The 26,399-nt window shown below is 42.3% G+C and overlaps 1 protein-coding gene across 4 annotated transcripts in view; it reads right to left on the bottom strand.

Moving 5' to 3' along the window:
• The window catches only part of LOC137316340 (ATP-binding cassette sub-family C member 9-like), a 233,059-nt gene that overhangs the window by 179,757 nt on the left and 26,903 nt on the right, over positions 1-26,399 (bottom strand). Inside the window, exons 3-8 of one of the 4 annotated variants that reach the window (XM_067980409.1) lie at positions 25,551-25,600; positions 23,160-23,840; positions 21,135-21,244; positions 7,812-7,884; positions 6,856-6,912; positions 6,561-6,746 (exon numbers count right to left, since the gene is read on the bottom strand). In XM_067980409.1, coding sequence (XP_067836510.1) covers positions 6,561-6,746; positions 6,856-6,912; positions 7,812-7,884; positions 21,135-21,244; positions 23,160-23,762 — 1,029 coding nt within the window. In that variant the 5' untranslated portion in view covers positions 23,763-23,840; positions 25,551-25,600. Of the gene's footprint in view, positions 1-6,560; positions 6,747-6,855; positions 6,913-7,811; positions 7,885-21,134; positions 21,245-23,159; positions 23,841-23,989; positions 24,009-25,550; positions 25,601-26,399 lie in introns of those variants that run through there. The other 3 variants (XM_067980424.1, XM_067980417.1, XM_067980431.1) reach the window with 3 other exon arrangements.

Below are 26,399 nucleotides of genomic sequence, written 5' to 3'. Positions count from 1 at the left end.
TCCTGCATCAATTCCTGCAACCACACTTGTGTAGTTTGCAACCACCCCCCTGCCCCCCCAAATGATTGGTGTGTGCAGCGGTTTTTATTTCCAATACAAAAAGAAATTGACAGAGTCAAAGGAGAAGTGTGTTTTAAGGATTTAAACACAGAATATGTTTGAAATACACAGCAGGTTGGTCAGTATCTAAAAGAGAAACAGACAGATTTCAGTGTGGCCCTTCTTCAGTTTCATAGCATTTTTTATATTATTGATTCCTCTTATAAAAAATAATTTTAAAAATAGCTTGTTTAAAATGGTTTATTGAACCCCTTAGTCCAGTTAATCCTCCACCTGGGCTGCCATGGGGTCTGGTGCTGAAACAGGTGAGCCAGTGAGCCAGTTTTATTTTGTCAACGTGAAATGTTCTGACATTCGTTTTATTATTGGTGCATGTAATGTTTCAATTCACAGCCTAAAGTGGTGTATCTGAGGTTAAATTTTCTTTGGAAGGAACTAGACTCTGCGAGGTTGTACTTTATTTTTATATTTATAAATATCTAACAACACCAGGATAAAATTATTTTTGTTTTGAAAGGCAGAGATAAAGTAGACACCAAAATGCTGGAAACTGTACCAAATAAAGTGTCAAGAATCTAAATTTTTTCTGTGACTTTTTCATTCACAAATTTTTAAACCCACCATCCTTTTTGTGTATTTCAGATTTTTTTTCCGTTTATAAAAAGAAATGAAATGTTGGGTATACGTTCAGCTTTAGTTAGGACAAGTCCACGTCCTTTCAGTGCATTTATTTGTTTTCACATGGCAAAGGTCTATATTCAGCACCATTTTGGAGTTACAGTATCAGCATTTTAGGCCATGACAGATTGGCATACAATTTTTTTTTTAAAAAGACGTTAGATTAAGGTCTTAAGAGCATGTATTTTATTGATGACAGTTCTGTGTCTTACAGTTAGACCAGTGAATGCAGCATGTTGGGGTGGTAATACAGTATGCCACACAGCAGTGGAACGGAGACTGCCCCTCTCAACTACATTTTCAGTGGAGGCCATGCACTCCTCCAAGGATGGTGAGGAAATGTTTTTAAAAGCCAGCATGCCAGTAAGTCCACAGTCAAACAAGCCTTGATACAGACCAGCGTTGCAAGAGACCCAGAGTGAATCTGGAGAATGCTAGGTGGCAAAGGGAGAGGTAAGTGGAAAGAGGGAAATTGCAAAACTATGCTGAAAAAGTAATACTATGTATTACATAATACATGGAATGCTACAGGGAAAGATCTCGTATTATCCTTTTTTGTTGGTTAGCATCAAAATAATGTGGTACTTCTACAAACTTGATGTTGTAGAATTGCTACCCACACAACTTTTTGTAAAACCACATTTCCCAGAGAGGTACGTATCACCATTGATTGCCCCCTCACTAAAAGCCAGGAGAGTTGAACAGTTCAGACTTTAGCTCACAGGAGATCCATTCAGTAAGGTGGAAAAGTTTTCCTTTTCCCAAGGAGACACATCACACCATACATCAGTGGCAACACCCTGGGGCCTGACTGAGAATCAGCATAATTCATTGAAAACATTTGTTCAACACCAACAGCAGACACACAATACAAATAATGTTTCACTAGCTCCAGAAATCCAAATATATATTTTTTAAATCTTGAGTTTTGGTGATGGTTAAGTTGGTAAAAGCATTGGCCACTAGAACTGAGGCATATAAATCAAGCAGGGTCCAAGTTCAATCCCTGGCAATATAAGGCCTATGATAGGCTTCTTAACCAAAGGAGCTTAACCCCATCAGCCAGGGACTCCTACTAGAAAATGTGCATGTAGAAGATGGATAAGGCCAAGATTAAGCTCAGCTGTTACTTCCAGACTCGACTATTCCAAAGCTCTCCTGGTTGGCCTCTCATCTTCCACCCTCCGTAAACGTGAGCTCATCCAGAATTTTGCTGCCCGTATCCTAGCTCGCACCAAGTCCCGTTCATCAATCGCCGCTGTGCTCAGTGACCTACACTGGTTCCCGTCCACCAACGCCACAATTTTAAAATTCTCATCCTTGTATTCAAATCCTTCCATGGCCTAGCCACTCCCTATCTTTGTAACCACCTCCAGCCCTACAACCTTCCGAGTACACTGCCTTTCTTCAACTCTGGCCTCTTGTGTATCCCCCAATTCCTTTGTCCAACTATTGGCGGCCATGCCTTCAGCTGACTAGGCCCTAAGCTTTGGAACTCCCTCCCCAAGAAAGGGGTTGTGAGCCTTCTTCGAGTATGTTTTTTTTTACAACTTGATAGGATATTAAGAGTCAATCACATAGCGTGGGATCTGTGGCAGGTGTATCCTAGATCGGTGGGGTGGCAGGTTCGTTTCCAAGAAGGACATCAGCGCAATTTTGCACTGTCACTGGGACAAGTGTGGATTAAAAAAAGGAAAACGAGCACCTCCTCTTGGGAAATAAGGAAGGGCAGGTGACAGAAGTGTTAGTGAGGGATCACTTTGGGACCAGTGATCATAATTCCATTAGTTTTAAGATAGCTATGGAGAAGGATAGGTCTGGCCCAAAAGTTAAAATTCTAAATTGGGGAAAGGCCAATTTTGATGGTATTAGACACGAACTTTCAGAAGTTGATTGGGAGAGTCTGTTGGCAGGCAAAGGGACGTCTGGTAAGTGGGAGGCTTTCAAAAGTGTGTTAACCAGGGTTCAGGGTAAGCACATTCCTTATAAAGTGAAGGTCAAGGCTTGTAGAAGTAGGGAACCTTGGATGACTCGGGAGATTGAGGCCCTAGTCAAAAAGAAGAAGGAGGCATATGACATGCATAGGCAGCTGGGATCAAGTGGATCCCTTGAAGAGTATAGAGATTGCCGGAGTAGAGTTAAGAGAGAAATCAGGAGGGCAAAAAGGGGACATGAGATTGCTTTGGCAGATAAGGCAAAGGAGAATCCAAAGAGCTTCTACAAATACATAAAGGGCAAACGAGTAAGTAGGGAGAGAGTAGGGCCTCTTAAGGATCAACAAGGTCATCTATGTGCGGAACCACAAGAGATGGGTGAGATCCTAAATGAATATTTCACATCGGTATTTACGGTTGAGAAAGGCATGGATGTTAGGGAACTTGGGGAAATAAATAGTGATGTCTTGAGGAGTGTACATATTACAGAGAGGGAGGTGCTGGAAGTCTTAACGCGCATCAAGGTAGATAAATCTCCGGGACCTGATGAAATGTATCCCAGGACGTTATGGGAGGTTAGGGAGGAAATTGCGGGTCTCCTAGCAGAGATATTTGAATCATCGACAGCTACAGGTGAGGTGCCTGAAGATTGGAGGGTAGCAAATGTTGTGCCTTTGTTTAAGAAGGGCGGCAGGGAAAAGCCTGGGAACTACAGACCGGTGAGCCTGACATCTGTAGTGGGTAAGTTGTTAGAAGGTATTCTGAGAGACAGGATCTAAGGGCATTTGGAGAGGCAGGGACTGATTAGGAACAGTCAGCATGGTTTTGTGAGAGGAAAATCATGTCTCACGAAGTTGATTGAGTTTTTTGAAGGGGTAACCAAGAAGATAGATGAGGGCTGTGCAGTAGACGTGGTCTACATGGACTTTAGCAAAGTCTTTGACAAGGTACCGCATGGTAGGTTGTTACATAAGGTTAAATCTCATGGGATCCAAGGTGAGGTAGCCAATTGGATACAAAATTGGATTGACGACAGAAGACAGAGGGTGGTTGTAGAGGGTTGTTTTTCTAACTGGAGGCCTGTGACCAGCGGTGTGCCTCAGGGATCGGTGCTGGGTCCGCTGTTATTTGTTATTTATATTAATGATTTGGATGAGAATTTAGGAGGCATGGTTAGTAAGTTTGCAGATGACACCAAGATTGGTGGCATTGTGGACAGTGAAGAAGGTTATCTAGAATTGCAACGGGATCTTGATAAATTGGGCCAGTGGGCCGATGAATGGCAGATGAATGTGAGGTGATGCATTTTGGTAGATCGAATCGGGCCAGGACCTACTCCGTTAATGGTAGGGCGTTGGGGAGAGTTATAGAACAAAGAGATCTAGGAGTACAGGTTCATAGCTCCTTGAAAGTGGAGTCACAGGTGGATAGGGTGGTGAAGAAGGCATTCGGCAGGCTTGGTTTCATTGGTCAGAACATTGAATGCAGGAGTTGGGATGTCTTGTTGAAGTTGTACAGGGCATTGGTGAGGCCACACTTGGAGTACTGTGTACAGTTCTGGTCACCCTATTATAGAAAGGATATTATTAAACTAGAAAGAGTGCAGAAAAGATTTACTAGGATGCTACCGGGACTTGATGGTTTGACTTATAGGGAGAGGTTGGATAGACTGAGACTTTTTTCCCTGGAGAGTAGGAGGTTTAGGGGTGATCTTATAGAAGTCTATAAAACAATGAGGGGCATAGATAAGGTAGATAGTCAAAATCTTTTCCCAAAGGTAGGGGAGTCTATAACGAGGGGGCATAGATTTAAGGTGAGAGGGGAGAAATACAAAAGGGTCCAGAGGGGCAATTTTTTCACTCAAAGGGTGGTGAGTGTCTGGAACAAGCTGCCAGAGGCAGTAGTAGAGGCGGGCACAATTTTGTCTTTTAAAAAGCATTTGGACAGTTACATGGGTAAGATGGGTATAGAGGGATATGGGCCAAGTGCAGGCAACTGGGACTAGCTTAGTGGTATAAACTGGGCGACATGGACATGTTGGGCCGAAGGGCCTGTTTCCATGTTGTAAACTTCTATGATTCTATGATTTGTTAAAGGCAAATCATGTTTAATTAACTTGATTGAGTTTTTGCGATGAGGTAACACAGAGGATTGATGAGGGCAATGCAGATGATGTTGTGTATATGGACTTTCAAAAGGCATTTAATAAAGTGCCACATAATAGGCTTGTCAGCAAAATTGAAGCCCATGGAATAAAAGGGCAAGTGGTAGCATAGATACAAAAGTGGCTAAGTGACAGGAAACAGAGTAGTGGTGAATGGTTGTTTTTCGGACTGGTGGAAGGTATAGAGTGGTGTTCCCCAGGGGTCGGTAGTAGGACCACTGCTTTTTTTGATTATATAGTAATGATTTGGACTTGGGTGTGCAGGGCACAATTTCAAAATTTGCAGATGACACGAAACTTGGAAGTGTAATGAACAGTGAGGAGGATAGTAATAGACTTCAAGAGGACATAGATAGGCTGGTGGAATGGGCGGACACATGGCAGATGAAATTTAACGCAGAGGAGTGTGAAGTGATACATTCTGGCAGGAAGAATGGGGAGAGGCAATATAAACTAAACACTACAATTCTGAAGTGAGTATAGGAACAGCGAGACCTGGGGTATATGTGCACAAATCTTTGAAGGTGGTAGGTCAGATCGAGAAAGCAGTTGAAAAAGCATACGGGATTCTGGAGGCATAAAGTACAAAAGCAAGGAAATTACATTGAACCTTTATACAACACTGATTCAGCCACAACTGGAATACTGTGTCTCATTCTGGGCACTACGCTTTAGGAAGGATGGGAAGGCCTTAGAGACGGTGCAGAAAAGATTTACTAGGATGATCCCAGGGATGAGGGACTTCAGTTACGCGGATAGACTGGAGAAGCTGGGGTTGTTCTCCTTAGAGCAGAGAAGATTAAGAGGAGATTTGATAGAAGTGTTCAAAATCATGAAGGGTTTAGATAAAGTAAATAAAGAGAAACTGTCCCCATTGGCGGAAGGATCGAGAACAAGAGGACACAGATTTAAGGTGATTGGCAAAAGAACCCAAAGCGACATGAGGAAAAACCTTTTTACGCAGCAAGTAGTTATGATCTGGAATTCGCTGCCTGAAAGGGTGGTGGAAACATATTCAATCGTGGCCTTCAAAAAGGTATTGGATAAGAACATAAGAACATAAGAAATAGGAGCAGGAGTTGGCCAATCGGCCCCTTGAGCCTGCTCCGCCATTCAATAAGATCATGGCTGATCTGATCCTAACCTCAAATCTAAATTCATGTCCAATTTCCTGCCCGCTCCCCGTAACCCCTAATTCCCTTTACTTCTAGGAAACTGTCTATTTCTGTTTTAAATTTATTTAATGATGTAGCTTCCACAGCTTCCTGAGGCAGCAAATTCCACAGAGTTACTACCCTCTGAGTGAAGAAGTTTCTCCTCATCTCAGCTTTGAAAGAGCAGCCCCTTATTCTTATAAATACTTGGAGAAAAAATTTGCAGGGCTATGGTGAAAGAGTGGGGGAATGGGACTAACTGGATTGTTCTTACAAAGAGCCGGCATGGGCTCGATGGGCCGAATGGCCTCCTTCTGTGCTGTAACCATTCTATAATTCTAGATTAGGTTCTGACAATCCGGTAGCTTTCATGGGATATTTTTCTGGCCCCAACCTTCAAATTACCAGATTTATTGAACTCAATTTCACGATTTAACTGTGGTGGGATTTTAAACTCTCAATTTCTGGGTTGCTAGCCCTCTGCATAACCACTATATTACCATGTCCTGCAACTGGGCCACGTGGCCAGATTCTCAATGGTTGGTATGGTTAGCTCACAAGAACCCTTACCTTCTCTGATTCCTTTGACTCTGCAGTCACAAATCTGAGAATACCGTCAATGCAGAGTGGCCCACCAAATCCTGCCAGATCACCTATAATCTTCAAAAATGCTGCTATCAGGAAAGGCCCCCCAAAAGCCTTGACAAAAATCTTTCCTAGATCTCGCGACCCTGCTCTTCCTGAAGGTTTATTTTCCTAAAATTCAAAATAAGAAGCATTAGTTTAAGTTCAAAGCATCATCCTCCCTTACAAAAAAATACACACAATGATCTCGTTTCCAAGGATTTCATCCAAGCTTACTTACCTTTTGCTGATCATAATACATCTTTAATAAGTCAAAATTTGTCCGTGCAGTTTCTTCCTAAAAAGAAAATACAAATGTAAGATTGGGCAATTTTAAAGTTTAGACTGCCACACCACACAGGAAGAATAGTCCTTTAGGCAAGGCACCCAAGGTTGGCAATGGATCGGCACCCAGGGGTTGTAATGGATCCACATCCAAAGCCTTCGGGGTAGGGAGAGGAGGCAGGGGAGAAAATCATCAATCGTCAAAGTTCTCAGATAAAAAGAAAAAAAAGTTCTAATTTCACCTGTGGATAACATTTCAAAATTTCTATTTACTTTTTTTGTTTTAAATGCTCCAGAATTTACTTTTGGGCTAATATAATTCCTTCTACACATAAACTGACTTATCTGACAAGAATTATGCATTCAACTGATAGAGCTAACAAAATGATAAGCGTAAGATTTCTCAGTAGGTTATAATCATTTATAAATGAAATTAAGAAATTAGACTATTGTCTAAGAAGCATAATATTTAATCAGTGATTCATACAGTGCGCAATCCAAAACAAAATAATTATGAGATCCCATCTGGCTCAGCTTATTTCTTATAATTTAAGGGGATGGGAGGGGGGGGGGGAAAGAGGAAGTTAGATGCACGGTGTGGTACCAAAAGATCCAGGTTCAAGCCTAGTCTGTGCTAACCTTACCAAGAGCCATAGTTGCAGCACTACAATTGACTTCAGCCCTCGGGGTTAGAAAAGACCAAAAAGAAACAGCCAGGTTTCTCTAAACTACCTCAATTTGCCTGGAATTACATTTTTGCACAAACTCCAGTAGAAGTTTTTATAAAAATTATTAATTGTTTTTACATGGACCAGGGGTGGGGGGGGGGAATTCCATCTTTATATTATCTTTACATGAATCTTTATGAAAAGTCTATATTCTAGTAAGAAAAAATGCAAAACAGAAAACAACCTGAGAGAGTTTTCCTAGAACTTCCATCTTAATTGGCTCCCGATAACCACTTTTTAAAAGCCATGAAATCCACCTAGACAATAAAAGAGAAGGCACTGCTGTAATGAAGGCAAACAGGGTAGCCAATTCGCAGAGAAAACTCCGACAAACAATAAATTACATAAATCACCAGTTACTTGGTTTTTGGTAATGTTGGGTGCTGTAGGAATGTTGGCCAGGATACCAGGAGAACTTTCTGCTCTTCTTTGAAGAGTTCCATGGGATCTCTTACACCCACCAGAACAGACAGACAGGTGAAACGCCTGTTTAACGCCACATCCAAAACATTTCACCTCTCGAAATGCAAAATTCGCTTAGTACTGCACTGAAGTGCCAGCCTAATCATGTGCTAAGGCCTGGAATGGGCCTGAACCCATAATCTTCTGAGTCAAAAGCGAGACTTGCCTTTTATGCAATAATCTGGTTTGCTGTGATGCAGATGACCCGAAACCAGAGTAAACAGAAATTCAATTGGATTTAATCTGGGATCCAGTGTTTGCTTCTGAATAAGCCAATATAGATTCTTGAGACTTATGTCACACATATATGGTACCAAAATGTCACAGATTCAGTGTCTGCTCTATGTTGAATTAGCTGTGTTGGACATAAATGGCCCCAGCTCCCTGGGCTATGGAGGATAAAAAAAGTGTCAAGGTCCCTTCTCCTGATCACTATCCAGTGTACAACGTATGGATGATAGGTGAGAAGAGCATTGGGCTTGGCTATAAGGCCCTCCTCAGTCAAATAGTGCGCAACATTCATAGTCTAAGCTTAAACATGAATAATGACCACTTAGGAAAAATACGAGGGGGTTGCCATCACACTTGGAACTGTACTGCAGCATGAGACAGCACCTTGAGGTGAGGATGAAAACTGGAATCAAAATTAAAAGAAAACACAAGATAGTGTGTTCTTGGCTTGAAAACATACAGAAAGTTGGCGGAGTATAGAAGGAAACTTCGAAGCAGACACCTGAAGCTAAACTATTTAAGCTAGTACTATTATCTTACACAAAACACTGCTTTATTTCCATTTGGACTTTCCACCTCTTAGTGGAGGAGTCAGCTTTCACTGCTGAACTTATGCCAGACAAACCAAGAACTTGATAGAAACCAGTGGTACAGGGTTGAAGTAAAGACAATATCCCGACTGTAGTGCTGAAGACTTGTGCTCCAGAACTAGCTGCGCCTCTAGCCAAACTGCTCCAGTACAGATACAACACTGGCATCCACCCGACAATGTGGAAAATTGCCCAGGTATGTCCTGTCCACAAAAAGCAGGACAAATCCAATCCGGCCAATTACCGCCCCATCAGTCTCTTCTCGATCATCAGCAAAGTGATGGAAGGTGTCGTCGACAGTGCTATCAAGCGGCACTTACTCACCAATAACCTGCTCACCGATGCTCAGTTTGAGTTCCGCCAGGACCACTTGGCTCCAGACCTCATTACAGCCCTGGTCCAAACATGGACAAAAGAGATGAATTCCAGAGGTGAGGTGAGAGTGACTGCCCTTGACATCAAGGCAGCATTTGGCCGAGTGTGGCACCAGGGAGCCCTAGTAAAATTGAAGTCAATTAGAATCAGGGGGAAAACTCTCCAGTGGCTGGAGTCATACCTAGCACAAAGGAGGATGGTAGTGGTTGTTGGAGGCCAATCATCTCAGCCCCAGGGCATTGCTGCAGGAGTTCCTCAAGGCAGTGTCCTAGGCCCAACCATCTTCAGCTGCTTCGTCAATGACCTTCCCTCCATCATAAGGTCAGAAATGGGGATGTTCGCTGATGATTGCACAGTATTCAGTTCCATTCGCAACCCCTCAAATAACGAAGCAGTCCGAGCCCACATGCAGCAAGACCTGGACAAAATCTAGGTTTGGGCTGATAAGTGGCAAATAACATTCGCGTCAGACAAGTGCCAGGCAATGACCATCTCCAACAAGAGAGAGTCTAACCACCTCCTCTTGACATTTAACGGCATTACCATTGCCGAATCCCCCACAATCAACATCCTGGGGGTCACCATTGACCAGAAACTTAACTGGGCCAGCCATATAAATACTGTAGCTACAAGAGCAGATCAGAGGCTGGCTATTCTGCGGCGAGTGACTCACCTCCTGACGCCCCAAAGCCTTTCCACCATCTACAAGGCACAAGTCAGGAGTGTGATGGAATACTCTCCACTTGCCTGGATGAATGCAGCTCCAACAACACTCAAGAAGCTCGACACCATCCAGGACAAAGCAGCCCGCTTGATTGGCACCCCATCCACCACCCTAAACATTCACTCCCTTCACCACCGGCGCACAGTGGCTGCAGTGTGTACCATCCACAGGATGCACTGCAGCAACTCACCAAGGCTTCTTCGACAGTACCTCCCAAACCCGCGGCCTCTACCACCTAAAAGGACAAGGGCAGCAGGCACATGGGAACAACACCACCTGCACGTTCCCCTCCAAGTCACATACCATCCCGACTTGGAAATATATCGTCGTTCCTTCATCATCGCTGGGTCAAAATTCTAGAACTCCCTTCCTAACAGCACTGTGGGAGAACCTTCACCACACGGACTGCAGCGGTTCAAGAAGGCAGCTCACCACCACCTTCTCAAGGGCAATTAGGGATGGGCAATAAATATTGGCCTCGCCAGTGACGCTCACATCCCATGAACAAATTTAAAAAACTGGAAAGTTGTGAAGTCAAAGAAAGTGGGTTGCACCGGACCACTCAGTGTTGTACCAACAACTTTAAAGCTGTTAACCAAGTATCTGAACAACTCAGAACAACACTTAAGGATGAATTTTCCGATAGCGTGTTCCCAGCAGGAAGCCTTGCCTGCCAGGGGCACATATTGGAAAATCACATGGCCACAATCTATAGTTTTCTATCCATTTTCATTTATCCTTTGATGTTTTCTAGAATTTATTATACAGAAACTCATAACAATATAAAAGATGTGAAGTTTCAGCTTCACATCTTTATTTAGAAATACAATCCCTTGCCATATTCTGAACTACAAAAAGTAAAATGCTGAAAATACATAGAGGGTTGTCAGTACATGAAAGATAAAAGGTAGGTTGTTTCCCAAGGAGACCCTTTGTCCGAATAGCGGCACATATTGACCAGCTCTTCTGTAATACTGTACAGGACTGAAGAGGTAAGAAATATTATTTTCAATACACTTATTCTAAAAGAGTTGTTTCACAGAATTGCCTCAAATGAATATTCTTATTTAAAATAAAATTAAAATGGATCAATCTTTCCTTAAAATCCAAAATGAACACTGAATATTTACCAGTCAAAAATTACGCTTGTTTTATCTTTTTGGCCTCCAATCACTTTAGTTACTCTTTGTCTTCTCAGGTTATTGAATTCCAATCAACTTGTAACATATCTCCAAAATACTTACTCCTTGGGAAAAACTGAATTTGATAAATAGTATTGTTTGTGGGGGGTGGGGGGAGGAATAATGGAAAATTGCAATTTCACAATCCCAACTTCTCTATAATACAGCAACATGTGGTGCTGAATGTCTGGAAGCGTACTGGGTTTGTGACTAAAGGAATGGAAAGGACTTGCATTTATATAGTGCCTTTCACGACTTCAGGACATCACAAAGCGCTTTATAGCCAATTAAGTACTTTGGAATTGCAGTGTAAGAATCTAGGTTAAGAAGTACTTTGATAGGAAGATGCGGCCATTTGAGTATCAAGTAGGGGATGTTGTAATGGTACTTAACTATCGGAAAAGGGAACATGCATTTGAACCAAAATGGAGTGGACCATTCCCCATTGTGGATCGGGCCAGTCCAGCTGTGTACCCGATACAGTACCCAAACAAGAACCTTACCAAGTACACCTGCTGGCACCATGTAAACCAGTTAAAACCCAGTAGTAAATGAACATCAGAAGCAAAATTTATAGGTAATTCAGATACCATGCTTATGTCTTGTCCAGATCTAACAGGAGCCGCCTACTATGTGCGCAACGCTGCCGCCACCATCACAGAAACAGATCCCCAAACTAAAAGTCGTGTGTAAGTCATTGGAGAAGGCCTCTCCAGCGGTCGATCGGAGGACGATGGGGATACCCGAAGATATTGCGGGTGAAACCATCTGCTGGATCAGAGAAACACCGGCAACTACCATTGGCACTTGGGTCATAATTATATGTATATGCATAATAGCATGGAAAGGGCCCCTCTTGATTGGGGGCTGAGGAAAGATGGTGGCTGAAGATACCAAACCCCAGAAACAGCTATGCAATCCAGAAACTAATCACATAGAGGGATGACAGGTTGTTGGCAATCAGCGCAAAATCACTCTGGACAGTTCAGACAAAGAGGAAACAACTGAACATGTTCTCGCCATTGAAGAAATCACCCCAGTACCCCTTGATTGTGACTTAAATCCAGACGAACCATCGTCCTCTCCACCACAAAGGTTCTTAGTCGATTATGTCATGGTGGAGAGAGACACCAGGCTAGGGGAATGGGGCCCGTGTCAACATAGCTGGGCACCGGGTGAATGACAATCCTCCTCTTCTGTAAAAAGGTATGCTAATGTGTTGTATGTTACAGGAATCACCATAATGGCCAGGATGAGGTTAACGTACACAATTGTCGGATGGATCATTGTCAGGAGCTGGGGACGACCTTCCCCAACTACTGATAAGTCGGATCCACCCCTGTTGGCCGAGTACGTCCTCTCAGTAAACTGTCATTGGTTTTGGAATGCTGGGTAATTCCGAACCCAGAATATAAAGGGCCACCGCCCACCTGCGGACAAACCGGCTTCGACTCCGTCGCAGAGGGAAAGGAGGTGTGGGCTGGGACAAGTATTGAATGAAAATCAAGTATTGTCATAGGGGATTACGTCATTCCACCCCAGGGACAGGTGAGGCGACTTCTAATGGTAATACAACCTTCTGACCAGTGAGGTGTGCGCCAAGTGGGTGGAGAGACTGTACACACATCCTCCTATGGTGTGCCGTACATTGTGCTCCCTAATCCAACAGGAGGTCCGAACTAGTGTGGCAACTTTATTTTCCCTATGTCCATGCATGACATGAGGGACGATACGTTTGCACCGTGCCCTAGAATCAGATAATACATCACAAGTTACAAAGAATTCTGTTAAGATTCAAGTGCAACAAGAAAATCATGCGGTTGAAGCTAGTTGTGACGAGACCGTATTTTCTGATAGATTGTGTAACGGACTGGTGGTTCAGGCCACTCATCGAGTTGTATACGCAAATGTAAGATACGAGGCAGTCCCAGTTACATAAGAACATAAGAAATTGGAGCAGGAGTAGGCCAATCGGCCCCTCGAGCCTGCTCCGCCATTCAATAAGATCATGGCTGATCTGATCCCAACCACAAATCTAAAGAACACAAGAAGTCGGAGCAGGACCCGGCCACATAGCCCCTGGGCCCTCTCCGCCACCCACAGGGCATTGACCGATCCGAACTCAGCTTCATGTCCAATTTCCTGCCCGCTCCCCATAACCCCTAATTCCCTTTACTTCTAGGAAACTGTCTATTTCTGTTTTAAATTTATCTAATGATGTAGCTTCCACAGCTTCCTGGGGCAGCAAATTCCACAGACCTACCACCCTCTGAGTGAAGAAGTTTCTCCTCATCTCAGTTTTGAAAGAGCAGCCCCTTATTCTAAGATTATGCCCCCTAGTTCTAGTTTCACCCATCTTTGGGAACATCCTTACTGCATCCACCCGATCAAGACCCTTCACAATCTTATATGTTTCAATAAGATCGCCTCTCATTCTTCTGAACTCCAATGAGTAGAGTCCCAATCTACTCAACCTCTCCTCATATGTCCGCCCCCTCATCCCCGGGATTAACCGAGTGAACCTTCTTTGTACTGCCTCGAGAGCAAGTATGTCTTTTCTTAAGTATGGAGACCAAAACTGTATGCAGTATTCCAGGTGCGGTCTCACCAATACCTTATATAACTGCAGCAATACCTCCTTGTTTTTATATTCTATCCCCCTAGCAATAAAAGCCAACATTCCGTTGGCTTTCTTGATCACCTGCTGCACCTGCATACCAACTTTTTGATTTTCTTGCACTAGGACCCCCAGATCCCTTTGTACTGCAGTACTTTCCAGTCTCTCGCCATTAAGAAAATAACTTGCTCTCTGATTTTTCCTGCCAAAGTGCATAACCTCACATTTTCCAATATTATATTGCATCTGCCAAATCTCCGCCCACTCACCCAGCCTGTCTATATCCCCTTGCAGGTTTTTTATGTCCTCCTCACTCTCTACTTTCCCTCCCATCTTTGTATCATCTGCAAATTTTGATATGTTGCACTCGGTCCCCTCCTCCAAATTGTTAATATAGATTGTAAAGAGTTGGGGACCCAGCACCGACCCCTGTGGAACACCACTGGTTACTGGTTGCCAGTCCGAAAATGAACCATTTATCCCAACTCTCTGCTTCCTGTTCGATAACCAATCCTCCACCCATGCCAGAATATTACCCCCAATCCCGTGATTTTTTATCTTAAGTAATAATCTTTTATGTGGCACCTTGTCGAATGCCTTCTGGAAGTCTAAATACACTATGTCCACTGGTTCCCCTTTATCCACCCTATACGTTATATCCTCGAAGAACTCAAGCAAATTTGTCAGACATGACTTCCCCTTCATAAAGCCATGCTGACTTTGTCCTATTAAATTATGCTTATCTAAATGTTCCGTTACTGTCTCCTTAATAATAGACTCCAAAATTTTACCCACCACAGATGTTAAGCTAACTGGCCTATAATTTCCAGCCTTCTGCCTACTACCCTTTTTAAATAACGGTGTTACATTAGCAGTTTTCCAATCTGCCGGGACCTCTCCTGAGTCCAGGGAATTTTGGAAAACTATCACCAAAGCATCCACAATCCCTACTGCCACTTCCCTCAAGACCCTAGGATGGAAGCCATCAGGTCCAGGGGATTTATCCGCCTTGAGTCCCATTATTTTACTGAGTACCATCTCCTGAGTGATTTTAATCGTATTTAGCTCCTCCCCCCCGAGAGTCCCCTGTTTGTCCAGTGTTGGGATATTCTTAGTGTCCTCTACTGTAAAGACTGAAACAAAATATTTGTTCAGCATTTTTGCCATCTCCATGTTTCCCACCATTAATTTCCCGGTCTCATCCTCTAAGGGACCTATGTTTGCCTTAGCCACCCTTTTTCTTTTTATATAACTATAGAAACTCTTGCTATCTGTTTTTATATTTTTTGCTAATTTCTTTTCATAATCTAACTTCCCTTTCTTAATCAATCCTTTAGTTACTTTTTGCTGTCTTTTGAAGAATTCCCAATCTTCTATCCTCCCACTAAGTTTGGCTACCTTATATGTCCTTGTTTTTAGTCGGATACTATCCTTGATTTCTTTACTTAGCCACGGATGGCTGTCATTTCTTTTACACCCTTTTTTCCTCAGTGGAATATATTTATTTTGAAAGTTGTAAAATAACTCCCTAAATGAACACCACTGCTCATGTACCGTCTTACCCTTTAATCTATTTTCCCAGTCCACTTTAATCAATTCCGCTCTCATACCATCATAGTCTCCTTTATTCAAGCTTAGTACGCTTGTTTGAGAATCAACCTTCTCACCCTCTAATTGGATATGGAATTCAACCATGTTGTGGTCGCTCGTTCCAAGGGGATCCTTAACTAGGACATTATTAATTAATCCTGACTCATTACACAGGACCAGGTCCAAGGTTGCCTGCCCCCTTGTAGGATCAGTTACATACTGCTCAAGAAATCCATCCCTGATGCACTCAATGAACTCGTCCTCAAAGCTGCTCTGCCCAATTTGATTTGTCCAGTTAATATGATAATTAAAATCCCCCATAATTATGGCTGTTCCCTTATTACATGCCCCGACTATCTCCTGATTAATACTTCTTCCAGCAGAGTTGCAACTATTAGGAGGCCTATATACTACGCCCACTAATGTTTTTTTTCCCTTATTATTCCTTATCTCCACCCAAACTGTTTCATTATCTTGATGCTTTGTCCCAATATCATTTCTCTGTATTACAGTGATTCCTTCCTTTATTAACATAGCCACCCCACCTCCCCTTCCTTCCTGCCTGTCCTTCCTGATTGTTAAATACCCTGGCATATTTAATTCCCAGTCGTTGTCACCCTGCAGCCATGTTTCTGTAATGGCCACAAGATCATACCCATACGTAGTTATTTGTGCCGTTAACTCGTCCATTTTATTACGAATGCTACGTGCATTCAGATAAAGAACTTTCAAATCTGTTTTGTGACGCTTAGTTCCTGCTTTTTCCTTTTTTAACACTTTACCTATTACTCCATACCTTCTGTCCCTTCCTGTTACGCTTTCCTCTCTCTCCCTGCTCAGGTTCCCAACCCCCTGCCACTTTAGTTTAAACCCTCCCCAACAGCACTAGCAAACACTCCTCCTAGGACAGCGGTCCCGGCCCTGCCCAGGTGCAGACCATCCGGTTTGTACTGGTCCCACCTCCCCCAGAACCGTTTCCAGTGTCCCAGGAATTTGAATCCCTCCCCCTTGCACCATTCCTCTAGCCACGTATTCATTTGAAATATCCTCCTATTTCTACTCTGACTAGCACGTGGCACTGGCAGCAATCCTGAGATTACTACCTTTGAGGTCCTATTTTTAAATTTACCTCCTAACTCCCTATATTCTGCTTTTAGGACCTCATCCCCTTTTTTACCTATATCGTTGGTGCCTATGTGCACCACGACAGCTGGCTGTTCGCCCTCCCCCTCCAAAATGTTCTGTAGCCGCTCCGAGACATCCTTGATCCTTGCACCAGGGAGGCAACACACCATCCTGGAGTCTCGGTTGCGGCCGCAGAAACGCCTGTCTATTCCCCTTACAATTGAGTCCCCTATCACTATAGCTCTGCCACTCTTTTTCCTCCCAGCCTGTGCAGCAGAGCTACCCGTGGTGCCAGGAAGTTGGCTGCTGCTGCCTTCCCCTGATAAGTCATCCCCCCCAACAGCATCCAAAGTGGCATATCTGTTTGAGAGGGGGATGGCCACAGGGGACCCCTGCACTACCTGCCTGCATCTCTTACTCTTCCTGGTGGTCACCCATTCACTTCCTGCCTGTATACCCTTTACCTGCGGTGTGACCAACTCGCTAAACGTGCTATCCACGAGTTTCTCTGCATCGCGGATGCTCCACAGTGAGTCCACCCGCAGCTCCAGCTCCGAGATACGATCGGTCAGTAGCTGCAGGTGGACACACTTCCCGCACACATGGTCGGCAGGGACACGGGTAGTGTCCATGACTTCCCACATCTTGCAGGAGGAGCATATCACGGGTGCGAGGTCTGCTGCTATGACTTGCCTTAGCTTAGTTACCCCTTTTAAATTACGTTGAAATTAGAAAATGTTAACTATACTAGGGACCTAGGTTCCCTAGTTATTGTCGATTTAAGTAATGTAACGCTTCTGCAAGGCTTATGTGATACGCATTATCTTGACTGGGCTACGGCAGCATTAACTCAGGTCGTGGATGGATTCCACCAAAAGACCGCAGGGAAACAATGGAAGGAGAAACGGGAGAAGGACAAAAGTACACACACAACCGACAGCCCAGGTCTATCACTGATTGGGTGGCTGGGGGAGCTGCCGCAGGAGCAGCATTTAACAGACTGGATGTAGAAAATCAGTATTATCATCAGGGAAGAATGACCGGACAATTGAAGGAGTTATTAACCAAAATAAATAAAGGTAACCTGGGCCTGATCAATGAGGGATCAGAGGGTTTCTTGTCCTTTAACGAGATAGATCGGGGCATCCGTGCAAGCCGAGATAAGATCAACAAAATCATATACGACTATTGCATCTCAGGCCTCTAAGGCGGTGGTGTGCAGCATTATCTGAGCCATTGGCAGGAGAGAATATCAGAAAGGCTGCGAGACATAGTTGAGGGAAAATTACCCACTTGGATAACGAATGAACAATTGATCAAGTGGTTACCTGGTGAAACTAACCTGTGCCTAGTAAGATGCTTTGCGAAGGTACATGTCATTGGAATACCTTGCAAACAGCGTGGGGCCCAGACAATCTTTGGGCTATTGATCAAGCTTCCTAGACTGGGCAACCAGTCGGGCCTACCCCTATTTGCCGTACAGTCGGTAGGGCAGTTAGAAGGAACCACCTTGACTGAATGCCATCAACCATCACCCTATTTGGTCTTGGGACACCAGTAGGGGGCAGTGAACCTTCAACTTTGTGTTCAACGGGGTGATGCCTGGGTTTGTGAAACTAATTACATCCAGGACCACCACATTCGCCAATCAGTCACCCCTCTGTGAAGTGCGGGTAACATCCCACTGGTAGGGTACCCATATTGCTTACCAAGGAAGTGGGAAATACTGCTACACGACCGAGACAACCTTTAGACACGGAGGTAGGGTGTGTTCACTAACTTAGTCAACAGGATGTGTAACCCCTTCCCATGAGTTTGAACTAAGGTCCAATCAGGTCGTCCCAGTAGCTGTAGTAGATCACAACATCACCAGAGTGAAGATCGATGGGGACTTGATAGAGGAAACATTACAGGCTGTAACTCATTTTGGACACACCATTCCCCCTTGTCATATAGTCTTAAAAGCGTCCTGAATAGAAGTATCACCTCTCAGAAACATCTGCTCAAAATGCAGCAGGATAACAAAGAAAGAGAGAAAGATATACAGATCCTTGGGGCTAAATCATGGTGGGAGACAGTCTATAGTGCAGGACAGCATCCCTGGTTAAGAACGTTGTCCATGTTTTTGATTTGTGCTCAAAGAATTGTATTGATTGTATTAGTGTGATATTTGCGATGCTTGCTAAAGAAGTTGGGGAAACGCGCGGATAACCTAGAATCAGCTGCACTTATTAAGTAGTAACTAATGAGGGGTCAATAAGACTATTTCCCCCTCGAGGCAGGGACTGAAGGAATCCATCAAATAAACTAAGAATCTATTAAATAGGAAGTGAGAATCTCAAGGGCAATTAGGGATGGGCAATAAATACTAGCCTTGCCAGCAACAGCCACATCCCACGTACGAATAAAAAAATGAAATCAGCTGTAAACGGATTAAAAACTAAGATCAAGTAGCAAACCAGGCATGGGGGGCAAAGTATAATGAAGCAGAAGCATGGAAAACTACTGACCCTTCTAACAGGACAATGTAGTCAGATAACAGGAAAGCTGCAAACCCTCAGGGAGCTGCCTAAGTCAGCTATTTTAGAGAATCTTCGTTCTGCTTCTACGAAAATGCTACCGGTTGCAGGATGACCTTTGCACCGATTCTAGGAATGTCTTGACCACACTTTTCCAGACAAGAAAATAGAGGAACTGATACTATTATCTAACCCATCACCTGCAAACAGTAAAGTGTAGAATTGCACATTCCTCAGGCAGAAATAGGGTATATAAAGACTGGCTTTTAGCCAGAAGCCCCACAGTCGAAGGAGAACGAGAGTTAAATATTTCCAGGGGACGTTGATGCTGGCTTTGGCCTAACCTTGTGTAATTCTCCGAGGAACAACAAGGAACGGGCCATCTGCGCCGGCTGTCCAGTTGCTAAACGGGTAATATCATGCTTGCTTAAGACTGTTAGTTACTGCTCAATGATCATTTAATAAAACAATCAAACGCTGTCTGAACAATAAATACTTCAATTCTCAACCAATATGGTGTCAGTTCGGAATAATTGAAAGGAATCTCTGTACCGGCGTATGGATTTTCTAACAGTAGTCACTGTTGTAATGCAGGGAAATGGAGCAGTCAATTTGCACAAAGAAAGATCCCACAAACAGCAATGAGATACATGACTGGATAATCAGTTTTAGTGACATTGGTTGAGGGATGAATATCGGCCAGGACACGGGGAGAGTGCCTATGCTCTTCTTTGAATAGTTCCACGGGATCTGCGAGGGGGCAGACGGGGCCTTGGTTTAACGTCTCATTCAAAAGGTGGCACCACTTGTGGTGAACGATTGTTTTTCAGACTGGAGGGAGGTATACTGTGGTGTTCCCCAGGGGTCGGTACTAGAAACACTGCTTTTTTTTTTGATATATATTAATGACTTGGACTTGGGTATACAGGGCACAATTTCAAAATTTGCAGATGACACAAAACTTGGAAGGGTAGTGAAGGTGAGGAGGATAGTGATAGACTTCAAGAGGACATAGACAGGCTGGTGGAACGGGTGGATATATGGCAGATGAAATTTAACGCAGAAAAGTGCGAAATGATACATTTTAGTAGAAAGAGCAAAGAGAGGCAATATAAACTACATAAACTAGAGGGCACAATTCTAAAAGGGGTACAGGGACAGAGAGATCTGGGGGTGTATCTGCACAAATCGTTGAAGGTGGCAGGGCAGGTTGAGAAAGTGATTAAAAAAGCATACGGGATCCTGGGCTTTATAAGTAGAGGCATAGAGTACAAAAGCAAGGGAGTCATGATGAACCTTTATAAAACACTGGTTCGGCCACAACTGGAGTATTGCGTCCAGTTATGGGTAACGCACTTTAGGAAAGATGTGAAAGCCTTAGAGAGGGTGCAGAAGAGGTTTACTAGAATGGTTCCAGGGATGAGGGACTTTAGTTACGTGGCTAGACTGGAGAAGCTGGGAATGTTGTCCTTGGAACAGAGAGGAGATTTGATGGAGGTATTCAAAATCATGAAGGGTCTAGGCAGAATAGACAAAGAGAAACTGTTCCCATTGGTGCAAGGGTCAAGAACCAGGGGACGTAGATTTAAGGTGATTGGCAAAAGAACCAATGAGGAAAAAACTTTTTTTATTTTTACACAGCAAGTGGTTCCAAATGGCCTCCTTCCGTGCTGTAACCATTCTATGATTCTATCTAACAGTGCAACACTCGGTACTGCAGTGAACCGTCAGCCTGGATTATGTGCTCAAGTTTCTGGAGTGGGGCTTGAACCAATAACCTTTTGACTGAGAGGCAAGAGTGCTACTACTTAGCCAAGAGTGACACCTTAAATCACTAAAAATGTATCATTTCTTAAAAAAAAACTGCAGTAGACATTTCTTTTAGATTTGAACACTATCATTTTCACAATAATTTTTTTTTTAAATTGCCTCTATTATTTCTGAATCATTTTGATCTTATTCATCAAGAGAAATATATTCACACTGGATTCTGGTTTTAATAGTCTTGGGAGGATACCACTAAACAACAGTCATTATTAATCTGTAGACAACAAATTTATTTAGAAAACATTGTGCTTCACATGTTCCCTTACGTGTAGGTAATCTGCGACAAAATGTTGACATAAGGTTGATGAAATTTTTTTTCTGGGTCTTGTAGTTCTAAAGGTGGGATGTCTCTGGAATACCCTGGACAGAAGTAACCCTAGAAGAAAGAAATTACTACTTCAGCACACAATTTGTTGTGATTGTAAACATTTTTTGTCATCTTTTAGTAGTATACAAAAGACATTTAAAATTCTTTGCAATAATGCATTTGGGAAATCTCAATATTCACAAGATGCAAATGCAGTGACATCAGTTATACCAAAATACATTGGCCCAGAATTTGCTGTAGCCGGGCAACGACCGGCACCCGCCATCAGTTAGACTTGCCCTTGCCTATTTAATCTCGATGATATTTTGCGCCGCAAATTGCTGGAAGTGAGAGATGGAAATGGCGAGGAAAACCGGGCATCTGGGATCGGAGTGAATAAGGCAAGCAACTGTGTATCTCTTTAACCAATCAGGTTGAAGGATTGTGAAATTGACGTGCAAGGACTGAGAAGAAAGTGTTAGTTAGAATGGCGAATTCAATGTCAAATCAGGTACAGAGAGGAATAAGAGAAAAAAAGATTAGATTAAGAAAAAGATGACAGAAAAGTAAAAAAAACATGATTTTATTTTTTCTTTAAAAATCTCCAATAGTTAAAACTTGATGGAATGAGACTCCACATTTGTATTGGTAATTTTCAGAGTCAGAGAGGTTGACTGGCAGTAATTAACACTTACCACGTCATTGAAAGGATATTTAGACTTGAAATTGCTTGACTTAAATTTCTGTGGTGAGTTTAGTTCATATCTACCATGCAAATACAGGAACTTTACGCTGTTCAATGCATTTCAACGGTGAGGCAGACAGTGAGATGTCGTTTTTGCAAAGCTAATGGTGGAGCGGCGCATCTCGGACAGCAACTTTTGGATTTCTGTGTATCTGCCCTCACCTGAATTTGCTGTACTATTTGCGCATAAATAACAGAGGGGGCCATTAGCCTCACCGTTATTTTGACAGCAAATTCTGGGCCATTATCAGGTCACTTGAAAGCAACATCATTCTGATAAAATGTACAGCTCTTTTGGTTTTTCTTCCTCCCCAAACAAGTTTGCAAAATGCTTTCTCATGAAAATAGAGTGCAATGATGGAATATATACATATGTGTGTGCACTCAGACCCCATGCATCTGTATTACATAATACACCTTTTATTTAATAATGCATTTTAACCTACTTCCCCCAAAAACAGTAAGAAAACAATATAAAACCAACATTACAATCCCACATAAAACATTTCTATATTTAGTCGATTTGTAAAGGCCACAAGGAAAATGTCATAAAATACTCCTAACAAGTACATACTTGCATTCTCAGTAGCAGTTTTCTAATACCGTCAAACTTATTTTGTTCCTCTAAATGAATCAACTGGTCCAAAATATTAACTCTTGCCAACCCAAGTTCAAGCAGCATTTAATGGTAAAGTACACAGAAAAAATACAAGATATAAATGCAAATATTGTTTTTTTCTGAAATGTATCAACAACAGGTTTTCAACAAATCCTATGTAGTTGTGCGAATTTGTGCTAAATGCCAAAATAATGAAAGGTCAGCTTTGAAATATTTACCATTATAGTCAAAGAACTTGGCTTATCTTCTTATATTAGTAATTACAATGGAATGTCCATTATTAACCAAAGCATGATTAGACATGGAGTAAAGCACAATTGCAACAATATTGCCTCAGCCCCAACTTCAAAACAGCAATCCTACTGCACCAGTATGATATTTTTTTCATTCCTACACCAGCCATGCTGCAGTCTGAGAATGCTAATCTAGTGCCAATTGGTGTCAAAATAGGAGGAGTTTTAAATGCATGCTCACTAGGTGGTGACGTAACGGCCCAAAGTAATTTCATGAAATAGAACATGCTTTTTAAAAATTACCATATTATAAACTGCATTTTAAAAAAAATGTAATTTTTGTTTCAAATTGTATTTCAGTTTGCCATTACCTTCTGAAGGACTCACCTTTTTAAAAAATATGCTGAGTTCCAGAATGAGAAACAATCCATAGATTGATACCAAGATACAGACAAGAAGAAAAGTCAGATCACTGGTGATGAAGCTCTGTGAATACAGCTGATACACCTTAAATGCATTAATGCTACAGGCAGCAGGCCAGTGGAAGATAAAGAGCACCAAAAACATGGGTGCATTTGCACTTTCAGCTACATCATAGTAAATGATTGAAAGGAGACAAGAGGCTAGTTGTGCTGCATCTGGTATATAAATAAATGGTCTGTTAAACTTCGAATACAACTGTGACAAAATGCCATCTCCTACACAACAGGCGGATATAAAGATGTAAAAGAATGTTAATATCCATCGAATATTGTGCCATGGAAAATGGATCCAGCCTCTCAAGCCACTGTCAATATGAAATGTCGTAGTGGAACTCTGTCTGCACTTAATCACAATGAGACCAAAAAGAGAACAAAACACAAATCCCAGATGTACAAGAAGGTTTACACCTTCAGTGAAACAAATTTCTTTAACAGAAGACACCTCATTTGGTTTAAGGGTATCATTTCTGTCAGCAAGGCCACAAAATACAATAAAAGCTTCTTCCATCCTGATTACTTCCTTTCAGTATCCATTAAGTGTAATTCTAGTATCGTAAGCTTCTACTTTTAAGTGACTTAGTTTAACCTGTGAAAAGAAAAAGAAAATGGTTAATCAACTGAACAAAATACCGCATTTCATTTTTTTTTAAATTGAAGTAGCATAAACTTTTCATTTACTGTTAAAGGGAGCTATGCTCTAGCAATGAATTCATAATCTTTAATCAAATCACTCACTTTGCTTCTCAGTATTTCTTATCCCTTAATGTGGTATGTGGTTGGACAGCCTTTCGTTACTACAGCATCTTATTAATGCTAAGAACTATAGTTAAATGAGGTCACTGAAGGCTCACATGTTCATTCAACAAAACAATTTTAAACAGGAACTGAGTCAGCAGTCAATTGCATCACTCACCCTGAATTCCTAGCAAGGAAAAATAACTGATATGTCTTGTGACCTTTCTAAACAAATGAAACCAGATGTACCATACTACGAGACAATTAAGAATTAGAATCATTCACATTAATCAACTAGTAAAAGAGAATGAGAAATATAAAAGAGAATGACTTCTGCATTGAAGGTTAGTTCTCCACTGACAAAAGCTCAATGTTGTTTAACTTAAAACAAAAAAGAAATAAGAAGAATTCAGAAAGAGTCTCAAAAAATTTAAATTAGTAGCATAAAAACTAACAACAATTTTTCAGCTCAATTTTTTTTCTTGCAGTTAGAGTCAGCTATAGCCACGTTACTGATTTAATTTATGTATTTTTCTGATTGACAGAAATAAGATTTCTCCCATGAATAAGTTCTGGTGGTTGGGGGGAGAAATTGAAATCCCCCCCCCCCCCCCCCACAGAATAAGCCAAAATTTCCTATAACTTTTAACATCAACAAACCCGAAGCCATCCTCCAGCTCCTGCAAGCTTGCCTCAGCTCAATTCCCATCAATTACTCCAGCTGCAAAATCTGGTTAAGTCCAGAGAAAGATCAAACTTACATTTATATAGCACCTTTCATATCCTATGGATGTCCCAAAGTGCTTCACAGCTAATAAATTACTTTTGAAATGTTATGTCAGCAAACACTGCAGCCAATTCATACATGGCAAGATTCCACAAATAGCAAATGAGATAAATGACCAACTAATCAGTTTTCAATGGTGTTGATTAAGAGGGGAATGTTGGCAAGGACACCATGAGAAGTCTTTGCCCTTCTTTGAATAGCATCATGGCACCTTTCGCATCCACCAGAACAGGCACACATGGTCCGGTTTAATGTTTTATCTAAAACACAGCACCTCCGACAATGCAGTACTCCCTCAGTACTGCACTGAAGTGCCAGCCTAAATTATGTGCTCAAGTTTCAGAGTGGGATGTAAATAGACAACCTTCTGACTCAGGTGAGAGTGCTACCAACTGAAATAAGCTGACACTTAAAGGCATGCTGCTTGATCCATCCCTGCAACCATTTCACTTCCTCCCCCACTGATTTCTTCAATGCTGGTACTGGTGCTTGGGGTGCGGTGGCACTAGCTGTGAAAAGTGGATAAAGTGAATGTGGAGCAGCAAGGCAGGAGATAATAGATGGGTGTTTTGAGAGGTGACACAAGAGAGTGGGGAAAGGCAAGGGAAATTGGGGCAAGAGTCACGAGAGGCAATAGGAGGGTCCAGAGAGTAGCAAAAGCATGGGTGTGGGGGGATGCAAGTAGCAGGGAAAGGCATGGTGAAGGTAGCATGGTAGGAGGCAGTTGGAAAATACAAGTCATTTTTTAAAAAAACTCACTATACTGTATTGTACCTTCAGATGTGTCTAATCCTACAAGTTTCCTTCAGTACACAGCACTGGACCTGCGAATATCCAAATATAAAGAGAAAATTAATCTTATTCAGGTTTCACCAGCAACACAGTAATTAATCTAATTCTTTGCCATGACTGTTTAAAATATTCACAGTAACTATGTACTGTCAACTGCTGCACTCAAGGTTTTTGCTCCATAATGATCTTTCATTCTCATGACATTGTTCTTTCACTATATGACTCACTGTTCAATGCTCAGGTCTAGCATTTATCTGTGGTTATACAGATAAAAAATTCTGACTAACCATAAAGGCTTTAGTTAGAATTAAAAAGTTGCGGTGCACAGTTCTTCGTATAATTTTTTTAAAATTGGTGACAATAGGAATTTGAAACTTTACACGATGCACAATTTAGTATAGGCAATTTTTAAAAAAGAGTGTTAGTTGTTTCTGGGGTAGGGAGAGCAAGCAAAGAAACTATAATTAAAATAGGCTTGGGTTGCAATTGATAGCAGCTAGGATAATCAGCTGTTTGGGCCTGGGAAGAACTGTGAATTCACACAAGCACAACAGAGCAAAAGATGGCAACTGTGGGAAGAGAAATCACAAGCAATGCCACGGTACCATGGTGCGAGAAAGGGGGATAAGAGTTAAGGCAGGAATGTAACGGCAGAGGGAAATTAGATAGTGAGAGGAGTAGACAGTCGCTTTGGTAACCGTAGATGTGAGTCCCAAATGGTGCGTTGTCTCCCAGGTGCCAGGGCAAGAGAAATAATGGAGCAGGTGCAGAAGCTCTTCAAAAGGAAGGAAAATCACCCAAAAGTTTTAGTTCATGTGGAGCCAATGACAT

This window comes from Heptranchias perlo, chromosome 3 (genome assembly GCF_035084215.1).
Source record: "Heptranchias perlo isolate sHepPer1 chromosome 3, sHepPer1.hap1, whole genome shotgun sequence".
In the NCBI taxonomy this organism is placed as follows: Eukaryota; Metazoa; Chordata; class Chondrichthyes; order Hexanchiformes; family Hexanchidae; genus Heptranchias; species Heptranchias perlo.
This window is presented reverse-complemented; position numbering and strand designations above follow the sequence as displayed.